This window comes from Channa argus, chromosome 6 (genome assembly GCF_033026475.1).
Source record: "Channa argus isolate prfri chromosome 6, Channa argus male v1.0, whole genome shotgun sequence".
Lineage (NCBI taxonomy): Eukaryota > Metazoa > Chordata > Actinopteri > Anabantiformes > Channidae > Channa > Channa argus.
Window position 1 is genome coordinate 22887846 of NC_090202.1, and position 14978 is coordinate 22902823.

Consider the following 14978-nt stretch of genomic DNA (forward strand, 5'->3'; position numbering starts at 1 on the left):
GCTTCAGTGCATGAAATTTAAAGAGAAGCATATAGTTAAATGTAGAGAATTTTAGGTGAAGTTTTTACTGTGGCTTTTTTTCTCTTTTCAAACATAATTAGTCTGTATACAGTATATTGGTTCCTTATATAAAGGAGACGATGTACCATAGCATTTTTGTGTCCGATAGCGTGTCTCGCTGAAATGGTAAATGGCACCCGACATTATTAGCATTAATAGAAAGGTGCCAACGGTCTGTTTCCTCTCCTTGTCATCAGTGGCCCTGAAACCCGCAGACAGCAAGCGCCAGTTTGTGACCCTGACTCCTGGGGTCAGAAAGTCACTGTTGTGTGCTTTAGGGAGCCACAGTGAGCTCGAGGTAAAGCACAAAATCTTTATAACCATTTGTTGTATCAGTGTTTTAATGTCCTAAAATATCTTATTTCTAATTCAATATATGTATAAGATAGTGTTTCAGTCTTTTCACGCATTTGACCTTTTTAGGTCTACTGCTTATTAGTAAAAGTAAACATTATATAACTAATGGTTTTATAATGTCTCATGTTTCTTCTTGTGATGAGCGGGGATACCTTCAGCAGAGTGTACAGCAGGGTCACCATGCTATCTCAGAATAATCAGACAGAATGGTTTCAGTTTCAAAATCACTCAGGTCCGTTCACTGCCAAGTCTGTGATGTCTCTAAGATTCCAGTTTTTTGAGAGATTTGTGCTGCTTTGGTTTATGCTCCAATGGTTTTGTCAAAATGAAAAGGTCTTAATGTGATCGAGTTTCACTTTTTATCTCTGTTCTTGAAGTGTACGCTCTCTTGTGTTCCAGAAATTGAGGCAAAAGAGGCGTGTGACTGGCTGCGGGCGGCAGGATTTCCCCAGTATGCTCAGCTCTTTGAAGGTAATACAAGCACTCAGTCCACTCCCACAGATATTCAGCACAAAAGAGAGAAATGGTCTTTGGTTAAAAGATAGATATAGATGAAGTCCCAAACTGACACATGGCATTTTTATTCGAGAATTTTCACTGTTGTGTCTTAAAAGCAGTCTGTTTAGAATGATGAGTGAATGATGGTATGCAGTGTCATTAAATGTACATAAAAGCATGTATTCACGGGCTACATACTGAGCCCCATTTACACAACTGTCCTCAGGAAGCCTCGGAGCTAGGGCTCCAGTCGAATTTCCCAGACACCACAAAACAAGCAGAACATCAGCTGCTTTTAAAGTCTAATCTTTTCCAGCTACGGTTACTACATAAACATATCTTCTGCGCTTAAATACTGAAGTCATGGGAAGAAGTGGGCTTTATCAGAGCTTAAAGTAGCTCTACTTCTTCAGATCTTTGCGTCGAGGCCAGCCGTCTGATGTTCTTTAGGGCAGCAAATTTTTTTGGTGACAGTTTGTAGATAGTTGAGAAGAGAGAGAACAGCAGAAATGTGCTCCGATAATGGCCATGATGTTGACACACGGTTCACCCCCACTTGTAGGTGGTTGAGTGTATTAGAAATAACATTAATGGTAAAGTCTATTATCAGCCTTCCCAACCAACAGGCCAAGCATTCACTGCTGCTTTTCATAAAAAAGTTAACGACTTCCCTTGAATGTGAGGATCTGGATTTAGTCTTATGATTTAGGTTATGTAAGCAGAGGTCCATACCCAGAGCAAGACATAATGCCTGCTGCACAGGACTCAGCAATGTCACATGGGCAGACAAGATGTTTCTGTATATCTTAACCATAAACATTGTATAAAATATAGTTTGCAAAATATCACATCCTTCATCAGCTCTGCAATGTTCTCTAATTTCTTTCCTCAGATTCCCAGTTCCCCATTGACATTACACCTGTTAAAAGAGATCATGACTTTCTGGACAAAGATCTTGTAGAACCTTTGTGCAGGTAAGCAGACATTTGATTGACACTAATAAGACACTGGCTCATCCATGAGTCAATTGAGTCAGTGCCACAAATAATTTCCTTGCCCTGAGGAAGTGAGAATTCCCACATGAACTTCAAAGTATAAATACTTCAAGTCTCATAAACGTTACAAGCACAACATTATGTCATTTTTCTTTTATGATTCATAAGTTGAGATTATACACACACATGTTAATTATAGACCGTCACCTGTCAGACCTGAAATGTTAACATTTACAACAGCAGAGAAGTATTGGGATTGGGCTTTTGTCAAAGAGTCCAAAGAACATAAAAGTACACCATGCCAACAACTGGTGGTCCTACATCATTCCCTTGTAGGGCAAGACAGCTCATGTACTTTTTCAAGCCGAGATGAAAACAGCACTTCTGTTACCACGGTAACCATAGCAACCATCCCGAGAGGGAAGCAGGAGGAGCATGAGGGGAGCCTCGCACAGCTCAATATATTGTGACTCTAAACAACCATAAAGCAGCTCATCTAAATTCCAAACTAGCCACGGGATAAATGGAAGACAATTGGAAACAGTTCCACCTCCAAAGTGATTTTGTCCATGATTTCCCAGCATCTCTATGGAAACAAAAGAGAGGCTTTGTTTTTAGTTACGTCACCACAGCGTTGTGTGCAAAAATACATACCACCCCACAGACTGTGGGTGTCTTTCATAAAAGTGAAACTGATGTGATATTTCATGTATGCGCACGCTCTCTCTGATCCCTCACTATGCAGCCTCCTATTTTAGCGAGCACATTCAAAGCTCTTTAGGCCTGTGAAATAAAGGGCCCCAGCTTAGAAATCCTCTCTTCAGTCAGGTTCCACTATCACCAGTATCAAGCATGGGAACTTTTTGTCTGGCTAACCCCTATCATCCACAGCACTGGAGGATAGTTATAGCCTCCATTTTGAACAATATGGTCAATCTGTAAAAATAACTTAACAATAACTGGAGCTGAAGCTCAAGTGGTGATTATCTTACCACAAATGAGTTTCTTTTTGTCTAGAGTAAAGACACAGTAAGCTGGAGTGCATTTTGTTGGGCTGTCATTTTTCTCCCCTATGCTATTGTTGCTTCATTCAGTTGTTAGTGCCTTTACTTAGTTTACACACCCACAAAACCATAATCACTAACCACATGCTCCCTGGCTTACACTGTATTGCGTATTATAAATGTCAAAAAGGTTTTGGTGTATTAGTATTTCAAAAGAAAACAAAAAGAGTTAATTTATTAGCACTGACCACAGAAAAATGCAGTGCAAAATTCTCCTAGACACAAGCTGAAGTCATCTCTCAAAAGTATGTGTGTAAACAATAAGCATGCAAAATAGCACCAAAGATCCACAGATGCTATACTGACTGAACCAGGCTCTGATTAGAACCAGTGCGGGCAGACCCACTGGTTGACCTTAAATTCACCTTACTTCAGACTTCTGCAAACCACCCACCAAGCCTCAATTACTCAGATCCAATTCAGAGGGAAGGGGAACAGACAACTGACATATACCCTTCATTAGATTTACACTATTTTGGCACAGACTAACTGAATTTCACTCTGGGGCGGGTTGTGTATCCAGAACAGGAGCTGATTGATAGATAGGACTAAAATAGAAAACAGACTTCTTTCTGTATCGATCAGTAGTAGATAATTTTTAATTTGTCGTATTTATTCAGAACAGTTTTCACCCTTGGGTCTTTTTGTTTTCAGGCGACTAAAAACCTTGAACAAGTGTGCCTCTATGAAACTTGACGTGAACCTTCCGAAGAAGAAAGTAAGTGTTGTTGCCTATCATGTGTTTTACTTTTGTTGCCTACGAGTGACACTATATACCTTTTGCAGAACATGCTAAGACGTAGTTAGGCTTATATAGTTATCGTGCTTTCTCCCTGCGAAATACAATACTTTGTATAGGTTTGTGTTTTACGCCTACAAAAGCTTTTATAGCTCAACAGGTCATTGTGACTAACAATTATGTAACAAGAAAAAGTATTATCTTGTAAAATATGCTTCAGGCACCAAAGCAAATGCTGTATTATCTGGAACTGTCCCAACCTACATTTTATGATATTTAAGATTATACCATTGTTGTATTTATGTCTATTGAGTATCATTACCTTTTATCTGTCCTCCACATGGGAATGTAGCCTGCTGGCTTATGTTAATTATTTTTCCGGCCTTGGTCTATTTATGGAAAAGTCTGTAAGTCAAAGGAATCATTTGTCTCATGTTACATCACTGTTGGCTGAACATATAATGCTATTAATTCTGAGCAGACACATCCTCCAGCTATTTCCTACATTTCCTATGTTACTGCTTTGCCATAGATGATGTATGAAACTATATGTACTTTGCAATGCAACTGAAGTTGTGAACCATCTTTCTACTTGCAGCACAAAGAAGAAAAATGTACAAATGATCTGTGTATTAAAAGTAAAGAAATATCTACAAAGGTTGTCTAGGTGTGCATAATGTTTTTATTGAGTGTACTACTGTTTAGCGGGGTAGACTTAAATCTACACATTTATTACAACAAAGAATATTAAAAAGATGAAAATAAATAATGTATTTTGGAGAAAAAGATATAACACAGTCTGTCATTCCCCAGAGTGAAGACTCTGATGAAGAAGACCTGTTTGCAATCAGTGACAGATGGACTTTTGAGTGGAGCAGTCGGCGCTGGTCCAGGTTACAGGACATTGACTCCCTTCTTGAAAACCACAGACAGGGTCAGCCATCTAGAGACGGCGTGCCTTTGAGAACCACCACCAGCAGTGAGAGTGTTCTGACAGACCTGAGTGAGCCGGAGGTCTCTTCTTTGCACAGTGAGAGTAGTGGGGGTAGTGGTCATCGGTGCCTCAGCACTGAGGACTCTGACTGCTCCAACCGCACCTGTTCCGATTCTGCAGCAATGCCAGACTCCACCTCTCTCACTATGCCTCACATCCCCAAAGAAATCGCTCACTATGCCTCTCTACCTGACAAGCATGGCAAAAATAGTCACACCCGTGCCAAAGATTTTCTTAAGCGCATGGAGACACTGCGCTCCAGAGGAACTCTGGGACGGGGTCATAAGACTTTGGTCATCAGTGCTCCAGTGCTTCAGCAGGAGGCACATGCACTGAAGACTCTTCGGTGTGTCGAGATCATAAATGGAGATGTGGCAGTCGAACCACCATCCAACAAAGATCTGCCGTCCCATTCCAGTAGCGAGGGCAGCAGCCATTCTAGTGGCAGCACTGTCAGCACACCCAGCCTAAAGGAAAGAAAACCTCATCGGGCTGACTACAAGCGCAGTGGCATGTATTTGGAGGATATGGATATCTTCTCAGGCACCCAAGTGAATAATGTCACAGAACAAAACCGCAAGAATGAATTCTGCTCATATGAAGACCTGGTGGTCCACATTCCCAAAGACCACAAGCCAGGAACCTTCCCGAAAGCACTGTCCATAGAGAGCCTGTCCCCAACCAATGGAGCCTCTATTAATTGGCACACTGGCAGCATGCACCTAGACTCCCCACTAATTTCCTACCGAAGGGAATCCAGGCCTGTCACTCAGTGCTGCACAAGAGGTAGCCGCATCAGTGTCTATGATAATGTACCTGGATCCCATTTGTACGCCAGTACTGGAGACCTAATAGATCTGGAGAAAGAGGACTTGTTTTCTCACCTGGATGACATCTTGTTACATGTCAATGGTCTACAGCAGATAGTGGACCACTGGTCAAAGAACGTGTTACCTGGAGATGGAGGACTGGTGAAGGAGGACGGTGAGAGGGAAGATACAGAAGGCCTACAGTCTTCTAGTCAGATCACACTGGACTTAGAAGGAAATTCTGTTACAGAAGGCCAGACCACACCTAGTGATGGGGACAGAGACGGAGTATCACTTGCTGAAAAAGATTCTACGAGGCTGAGGGAAAGGAGGGACTCTGGAGTAGGCGCTTCACTCACAAGACCTAATCGGTAAGATTCCTTGAACTCTATTGGACATACAGAAATATTTAAAATTACACAAGTTTAAGTTCAAAAAACCAAAACAAAACATTTTTCTCTGTTCATTGATCATTCATTGCATTAGGTTACGATGGCCCAGCTTTCAAATATCTAATCGCCTAAGTCACTCAGTGGCATCACTGCAAATTACCAACCAGTCAGCAGGTCAGCTAAGTTTGTTGCAGAAGTTTTCTCTTCTGCGCCTCACTGCAATCATGGAGAAGTACTCAATGTCCAACAAGCATGGCTGGACTTGGTGAGTCTCATTTCCTTATTCATGGTCCCTTGTAATGTGATTCATAATTAATTAAGCCTTTTTCTATTAGCAAAAGAACATTTTATTACATTTCTTGGAACTTATTGCACCAGTTTGCTCATAATAAAACCCATAATTACTGTGTTTGCCCAATATGGTTTGATATATTTAATGAATTACAACAACCTGATTAGTTTTTGGTTTACAATCTGTCAACTCTTGCTTTTATTATACGCATTAAGTAAATGTGTCTATACTGTGCATGTTGTTTTGTAGTTTTATGTTTAGCCAGTACAGCAAATTGTCAAAGACTTGTTGATGTCTCTCCTAGGTCTGTGCCAAAATTCATGAAGAGAATAAAGGTACCAGACTATAAAGATAAGAATGTGTTTGGAGTGCCTCTCATAGTGCATGTACAACGTTACGGACATCCCCTTCCCCTCGGTGTGCAGCAGGCCCTGCGGTACCTAAGGAGCCAGTGCCTTGACCAGGTCAGCCACAGTACATTACACCTACTTTATTAACATTGGGTCTATGTGATGATCGATAATGATCGATAATCTACTGTGTCTACAGCACAGTAGATTAACACTACATGCAGCGGAATGTGATTACATGTTGCTGGTATTCTAAAACTGAATACTTTGGTTTTGTTTTCAGGTGGGTCTCTTTCGCAAGTCAGGGGTGAAGTCTCGAATTCAAGCTCTGAGGCAAATGAATGAAAATTCTCCAGACAATGTAAATTATGAGGATCAGTCTGCCTATGATGTTGCGGACATGGTCAAGCAGTTCTTTAGGGATTTACCTGAGCCACTGCTCACCAGCAAGCTTGGGGAGACTTTTCTCCATATCTACCAATGTAAGGACATAAATCTTTGTTCGTCCTTTTAAATTATGTCATTTACCATGTCAGGTTTCATTTTATTTTCTCAGTTAATCCCTTTTTAATTTTGTGCAACTGCACCCGAACTAACAAAAAGAACACATGGCCTTAAAACAATGTAATTTCACATACAGTAAATGACCATTCATAGTTAATTATGTAATTTCTCTCCTTTACCACTATGTGCCTTATACAAAAAAAATAAAAAGCCACTTGTTCCTATGTGCAGATGTGCCAAAGGAGCAAAGGTTGCAAGCTGTCCAGGCAGCCATCATGTTGATGTCAGATGAAAACAGAGAGGTGCTGCAGACGCTGCTCTGTTTTCTCAGCGATGTCACGTCCTCTGTGAAGGAGAATCAAATGACACCCATGAACATTGCAGTGTGCCTGGCCCCCTCCCTCTTCCATCTTAATATACTCAAGAAAGACAATATCTCACAGAGGTACATTTTTCTTGTGTCTTCCTGTGTTGCAATACATTTGCTCTCTGTAATTATGGGCCAAACATGCATTCTATTAACTCCTGCATATCGTCAATATCAATATCGTAACTTACTGTATGACTCCATAAAGATGGTAATAAAATGGGTTACAGAGGTTGCTCTGCCCTAAGGGGTGCAGTGGATTACTCTTTTTTCTTTCTGGGCCAGTTTTAAAGTGCATGAGACTCTTTCTAAAGTTCAGAGTTTTTTATTATCATGCTGTGTACTAACAAAGCAAAGCTTTCTAATTTACCATGTTGAAAGTGTTGCTAAAAGGATCAAATGTGTTTCCTGCTGAGCAGAGGAAAGGTTTATATACTGTGTGTCGTGGGGACTTTGACTTGGGGACTCTGCCGGCCTAATAAGATTTCTGTCTCCATAATCCCCAGGGCCATACAGAAGAAGTACGCCACTGGCAGACCAGACCAAAAGGATCTCAATGAAAACTTAGCAGCTACACAGGGCCTCGCTTTTATGATAATAGAGTGTAACCGTTTGTTTGAGGTACAAGAACTTGTAGTCAAGATATGCAGGAATGTCAAGCCTGAGTGCATAAATCCTCAGGCTTCTCTCTGTTTATATTTACTGTGTCTAAACTGATGCTTTTATACACTCATTAGATCCCTCATGAGATGGTCACTCAGTCACGTAATTCATACGTGGAGGCTGACTTGCATGCACCAACAATTGACGAGCTGTGCAAGCAGCTGGAAGATGATGATGGAACATACCAAACACATATGGAGGGGAGACTTCAGAACCTGCTCAAAGAGGCTCGGGAAAAGTCCAAAAACTGGGCGCAATGTAGCAGCTCTGATAATACTGAGCTCTACTATAAGAAGGTTGGTGTTCGTTCACAGTGTTGATAGTAATAGAAATCATTTATACACTCCAGATAATGAAAGTTACAGCAGCAAATCAATATTGCATAAGATGAAATGAAATGTTTTCATATCATGCATGCTCTCTTCCATATTGCTTGTTACCTTGTGAACATGATGGTTTGTGTCTTTGTGACAATTGATCCAGGTGGGAGATGGGAACCCTCTAAGACGCTGGAGAGTGTCTGTGGAGGTGGAAGCGCCGCCATCTGTAGTGTTAAACCGGGTGCTGCGAGAGCGCCACCTGTGGGACGTGGACTTGCTGCAGTGGAAAGTGTGTGAGACACTGGACAAGCAGACAGAGGTGTTTCAGTATGTACTCAACCACATGCCCCCTCATCCCAGCAGGGACTTTGTAGTACTCAGGTGAGTGAAGATAAAAAGAAAGAGCCAAACAGCATATTCTCCTTTGTTTAGTAGAAATAATTCATTTTTAGGATACATACTCAATCTCTGTCGTTTTATACAAGGTCATGGAGGACAGACTTGCCCAAAGGTGCATGCTCCCTGGTGTCTGTGTCTATAGAGCATGAGGACTGTCCTCCTATTGCCGGAGTACGAGGTATTGTCCTCGAGTCCAACTATCTGCTAGAGCCCTGCGGTTCAGGAAAGTCCAGACTAACTCACATCTGCAGAGTGGACTTGAAGTAAGTCCTGCACAAATGTTACTACAAATTGTTCTTATGAACATCTAAAACACATAAAATTAATTTCTATTAATTATCGTAGTTGCAATATTTATTCAAAGCTCATTCCATGTGCATGCTATCTGAATATCTAATATGTTGGAAACGTTCATTTGGCTTCAGGGGAAGGACTCCAGAATGGTACAACAAAGCCTTTGGTCACCATTGTGCTGCAGAAGCTGCCCAGATTCGCAACTCATTTCAGCCACTCATCGCAGATGGTCCGGAGACCAAAATCTAAGTCTTTGCAAGTTGTGTCTCCTCAGCTGTGAGTTGACACAAAGCATAGACAATACCCCAGAACTAAAGCACAATTTTTGTTTTTTTGTTTTTAGAAAACAAAGGCTTTGAAAATAATTTTCAACTCTATTGTACTTGCACAATGACAAAAGAGGTGCTGAGCAGAAATACTCAATGGGAAAATGAATCATCCTGCCAATACCCTTAGCAATAGGATTTTATTTACATTGATGTTGCTAAACCTGTATATTATTATTGTTGTTTAATATTATATTTCTATTGCGGTCATCTACAATGTCTAGGACATTCAAGCTCTTAAATGCTTCTGGGAAGCATATCATCAATATAACTATAATTAATATGTTGTACATTCAATTGTCTGTATACGTGTGTGTGTGTGTGAATATACTGTATATGCAAACAAGATGTATAAATTGTATATCTGTGAAAAGATAAATAGTACATATGTTAATTTCCTATATATTGGTTATTCTACAGTGTGAATCTTCCTGTTATACACATGGTACAAGATTGTAAGCTGGTTTTACTTTGCTTCAGTATTGCCATTCTTAATGGTTTTAATTTTATTAAACATTGACGTCCTCTAATTGTGACTTAAGGTTTGACTTGATCATACCTGCTTTAGGGTACTGGATTGTGCAGTGAACTACAAGACACATCATTTTTTTTATTAAAAATATCAACATTATACTATGTTTGGATGAACTGATTCTTAATCTTGCTGCCATCAAATCAGAGAAACAAAAATAGTTGCAGAAAAGACAAATAATTATTAATATTCATTATTCATAATAATTATGAATAATTATCTGTAGGTATCACTAATGCTTCTGTAAAAAATGCCACACAGTCTGTAATCATCTTTGTACAAGAGATAACAGTGATTCAAAAGCAAGTAAAGAGTCCAGTTGGTTTTGTCTTGAGTTTTATACCAACCAAACATACAAAACCGATTATACTTTTTCCCACTAGGTGGCTCTCTCTGATCAGAAAAATCTTCATTTGACTGCTGTCTCACTCTATCCCCTACCCCTCATTACAACATAACTGAGTGATATCCTCAGCTCCTCCATTTAAATGTTTCACATACTGTCAATAGAGAAGGTGACAAGCTAAATATCCACTGCTATAATACCTCATATACTATAAGTGTGCATACCAACTACAGATAATGTCTCAGTCTTGAGGGATTATATGCCAGCTCTGTACCCTTTGAGTAATAGTATTAAAATACATATTGGGAGATGGCCAGAAAAATCATAATTCACCAGAACCATGAAAGAACACACTAAGATGCACTGTGTCAGACTGTACTGAAATAATTATTACACAAAAATCCATTTGGGATTTCAACAATCCTTTCTCTCCAGGCCACTGAGTCTGGATCTGCTCATCAGATTCATTTGTCCTCTTCATGTGGGGATAACAAAAGCAAACCATCTCTATTGGCATCTTTTCAATGCAGTCTGTAAATTAAACTGCACTCTCTGTTATTATTATATTGACACGGCATTGTAAAGATGTACAGTGGCATTCTATTTACAATAGAACATAACATTTCAGTGAGATTAAAAACCACCAATGTTAAACAATAAGATTATATTTTATTTACAGGGTGACAGGCTAAATAATCAGATTATCTGCTTCGAATCACTGCTAATTAAATCAAGCTTTAAAAGTGCACAGTAATAGACATGATATGTAAAGCTGTATAAAAGCTGACATTAGTTCTACCTCTTTTGAAGCCATGCTGACACAGATCAGCCTAATGAGGTCATGAAATGCAAGCTCAGCTTCCTACTGTCAATCAGGACGATGGACAAGGATTGTTGCCAAGCCAATGTTAGTCTTTTATATAACCAGGAGAACCTGGTGGCATTACAAAAAAAAAAAAAAAACACACATTGATTAGATATTATAAAATAATAAAAATATAGATCATGTTTGCATTTGTGAAGATACAGTATTAAAGTGACTATGCATGGTTGTAAGCAAAAGTATCTTTAGAATGGGCGACTGTCTGAAGTGAAATCTCTTAATTAAACTATAGTAAACCCTGTTATAAAAGCTAATTATAGTAAAATAATTATATATTTAATTACCCTATTGGCCATTATTTTGAAAAAAAAAATCACACAAGGTCATACAATTTAGGTTTCATTTTTGTCTTTGGCTTCTGGTCCTAAAAGACTGTTCTAAGCCTATGGACCAGCAGGTTGGCAAATTGAGAAAAGATCAGAAGTGTATTTGTGTTTTTCTATGTATGTTTTTTTCTCACTTTCTCACCCCTAAGGCTGGCATGTGTTTTCATCAGCCTCTGATCCTCAACCAGTGGCCTGGGAGTCCTGTGCAGTATTTTAGCTATTCTTAGCAATGCGCTCTTCTGGACATCTTTTGATGTTTTTCAATTAGTTTCAAAGTCCCACCAGACCTTTGCCCTGTTTTTTTCTACAACCTCCTGAGAAAATGCCTATATGGATTTACAGGATAATTAGTTGTTCTTCTACACAAAGCCAGCAGTTTGTATACTATGCTTGTATACTGTCTCTGAAAGATCTAATATGGTGGACCTGGCTTTTACGGGGGCACAAAGCCTGTTCAATTGCTACCACAATCAGTGCTTAAGTTCTGTCTAGCCTTTTTTCACCCACTAGAAGAATTCTCCAATGTCATCCACTTTGCCTATATGTCGATGGTACATCTCATACAGGGTCTTGTGTTTTTATGTGGCTTTATTAGCTTGATCTTCAATCCCTGCTTGCTGCCGTCTTAAACATTCTCTCAGCAGCTCGTGTTTTGGGCACTGAGATACTCCTGGATGCTCTGGGTTTCATCCAGGACAATGGGTTAAAACATTTCACGACCCACTCACCATTTTTTCTTTCCGATGTACAGTCTCTGGGTGTATGCTTTGGCGGTCCAGGTTCTGGTAAAAAGTTTCATTTTCATTTCTAATTATCGTGTCTGTCCTCTAAAATAAACAGGGAATTCTCTCATAGCGTAGCATCAATAGCTATAACAGGCCTAACTAAAAATATTATTCATACCTGTGTTTTTTTTGTAGTGACTAACTATAATATGAAGTGCCCCAAGGCTCAGTCCATGGCCCATTTTTATTTATTTTTTTAAAATAAATGTTATTTTGTAATGAAAAGGGAAAAATGCTTTGTACACTGTTGACGCTGTGGCAACTGGAGAGAAGAAAATATATCTTACTGCTTACATACCTCAGTTTTTGGCTTGATGAATGTCTTTCTTTTAAGAAAAAGTCTGGTTGCTTCCACCTTCTTGCCTGTTGTTGATTACAGTCATTTTTTATATATGAATGCAGCAGCACAATGTCTTCACAGGTTGGTCTATGTTTACCAGTGTGTATTAGGATTTGTCACAAATGTCACCTTGACTGAATCATTTTAGTCTCTTATATTGGACTGTCCATCTCTGTCTCTGTGTTTGAGTTATTGGTATACACTAATTTATTAAGCCATTCTGGACACATTTCCCTCACATCTTTGCTAATTTATTTTACAGTCCATCAGAGTAAAATTAGATGAACTTGGTAGCTCTGATTGATTTGAAGGCTATTGTATGGTGGATTACAACATTTTAGTTCATTTTGCTCTATGCTTTTTCAAACTGTCGATTTTAATCAGTTTCTGATTTTTGCATATTCAACACATTTCAACACATATTTTGTCACCCATTTTTAACTTTGCCGCTAATACCAACCCAATTCCCCACTGTAAAAAGGCTGCTAAGGCCAGTGGCTTTATTTTTTATGTTATTTTAACAAGACGTATTGTGCTATTGTTCATAAACTAAAACACACCAGTCAATGACAGGCTTCCCTATAATAAAAAAGTGTGGTCACTTTAAAAAACAAACAAACAAATCAACAAAAACTCAAATAGCCAAGTGGGAGCATTAGCTGTTTCTCCCAGTCGCTCCCTCTCAGCACGTTTCTGTAAACGTCACTGTATCATGCGCATGCGCAATTGACATTCTAACTTGCGAAAGGGGGTCAAATTATTCTTTGGACTTTGGAGCTCTGTTTAAATAAATTAACCTCCCATTTTTCGTAAGGAAGGCTTAGGCTAACAACATTTAAGGCTTTTAAATGTTTGTGTTACCTCATTATGTCTCTAAATACAATACAACTGGCTTTATTTTTGTCACCTTCAATAGGAACCCTAACCCCCGAAGAAAAAACAAATTCTTACCCTATAGGTGTGGAACCACTAACAATAAATCGGGTAACTTCCGGGTGCCATCTTTGATTCATTATTTCAGTATTGTCTCGCGTGCACTAGCTATACATGTTTTGCCTGACGCCGGTTTTAACTGACTTGTAGGTTTTGCTTGGTGTGACAGGCACATTTTATAAAACTGAAATTGATGGCAAGAACTTGTGATATATAGGTGGCCACTCTGTATTGGCACCGCTTTCACTTGCTGGGCGAACAGGAGGGGGAAGCCACCTGCCAACGGTCAGTCTCCAGCTCAATCATCGCATCATCCAGCGCAGGCGTGGTGAGTGGGACCCGGTCTATGGTGGAGCCGCAGGCAGGGGGCGGCAACATGGCGGTGACAGCAGCACAAACGGAGACGCGCATTCAAGAGAGCGGCACACACACACACGGAGAGCGGTGTGTGAACAGCGCAGGCAGCCCAGTTAACCGGCTGCCACGGACAGCACGCAGGACTCTAGCCGAAACACTGAAGAGTGGATTGTTTTGACAGAGAGTGACTCTGTTTTGTTTCTCGAGTGTTCTTGTTTCTCACTTCTCTTTGTGATTAAAAAGGAGAAAGCGCAACTAGCCTCTGTATCCTCCCGGTTTGGGTGGAAATGACAAGCGAGAGACCAGTGACAATGCCGGGCTCCGTGTCCCTCTCGGACCGGCAACCTTCTTCGGGTCACGGGCAACATGCGGCTGCAGTCTCCACTGTCTCCTGTGAGACAACCATGATGTCCGGCTCTGGTTCAGTGGTCCTCCCGGCTGGGATGATCAATCCATCTGTTCCAATCCGGAATATACGGATGAAATTTGCTGTTCTCATTGGACTGATCCAGGTCGGAGAGGTTAGCAACCGGGATATTGTCGAAACCGTGTTAAATTTGGTGAGTTAATGTTTTATCTCCATCACTCACATAGATGTTATTCCCCAATACCAACTCAAAAATACGATTCAGTGGTAACAATAACAGAATACAATGTTGGCAAGTAACTTAAAAACATTCTTTTAACACTGTGGAAATTACTATTGATTTTTCTTTGGTGATAAACGTTAGCGGGATAAATGGGAAGTAAACAGCAGTAACGTTAAAAATTCCACATACTGCATGTTGGCCTGAAGGATGAGGGGACAGGGGCCAGCTTTCAAGTTTTAAAGTTCACCAAAGTCCTGACTTTACTTTAGTGGCTGCTAAACCGACTAGACTGGTGTGATGTCACTGGCGATAGAATGCATAACTTGATGACTTGTTTGAAATAGCATTTTTATTTATGGTCAGTGGAGGTGAACAGGGGAGGGGGGGATAGCTGTTGTGTGCATGCCTGTGCCTGTGTCACGGGACCCAGAGCTGAGGGGGCCCAAAGCATAGCAGAAACTAT

The 14978-nt window shown here is 40.1% G+C and overlaps 2 protein-coding genes across 15 annotated transcripts in view; both read left to right on the plus strand.

The window, feature by feature from the left end:
* The window catches only part of stard13b (StAR related lipid transfer domain containing 13b), a 55759-nt gene extending 45705 nt beyond the window's left edge, over positions 1–10054 (plus strand). For 6 of the 7 annotated variants that reach the window (XM_067507680.1, XM_067507679.1, XM_067507682.1 and 3 more), the window contains 13 exons: positions 817–888; positions 1808–1889; positions 3629–3692; positions 4527–5887; positions 6003–6173; positions 6505–6664; positions 6834–7032; positions 7286–7499; positions 7928–8042; positions 8159–8380; positions 8568–8785; positions 8890–9066; positions 9229–10054. In XM_067507680.1, the coding sequence (XP_067363781.1) occupies positions 817–888; positions 1808–1889; positions 3629–3692; positions 4527–5887; positions 6003–6173; positions 6505–6664; positions 6834–7032; positions 7286–7499; positions 7928–8042; positions 8159–8380; positions 8568–8785; positions 8890–9066; positions 9229–9346 (3173 nt within the window). In that variant the 3' untranslated portion in view covers positions 9347–10054. Of the gene's footprint in view, positions 1–501; positions 650–816; positions 889–1807; positions 1890–3628; positions 3693–4526; positions 5888–6002; positions 6174–6504; positions 6665–6833; positions 7033–7285; positions 7500–7927; positions 8043–8158; positions 8381–8567; positions 8786–8889; positions 9067–9228 lie in introns of those variants that run through there. The other variant, XM_067507685.1, reaches the window with a different exon arrangement.
* A 3700-nt stretch (positions 10055–13754) lies between these two features.
* Positions 13755–14978, plus strand: part of nbeab (neurobeachin b) — a 178041-nt gene continuing 176817 nt past the window's right edge. For 3 of the 8 annotated variants that reach the window (XR_010914580.1, XM_067506592.1, XM_067506594.1), the window contains exon 1: positions 13765–14485. Coding sequence is in view for 6 of the 8 variants with exons in the window: in XM_067506592.1 (XP_067362693.1) it covers positions 14213–14485 (273 nt within the window). In the remaining 2 variants the exon portion in view is untranslated. Of the gene's footprint in view, positions 14486–14978 lie in introns of all 8 variants that reach the window. The other 5 variants (XM_067506593.1, XM_067506595.1, XM_067506597.1 and 2 more) reach the window with 3 other exon arrangements.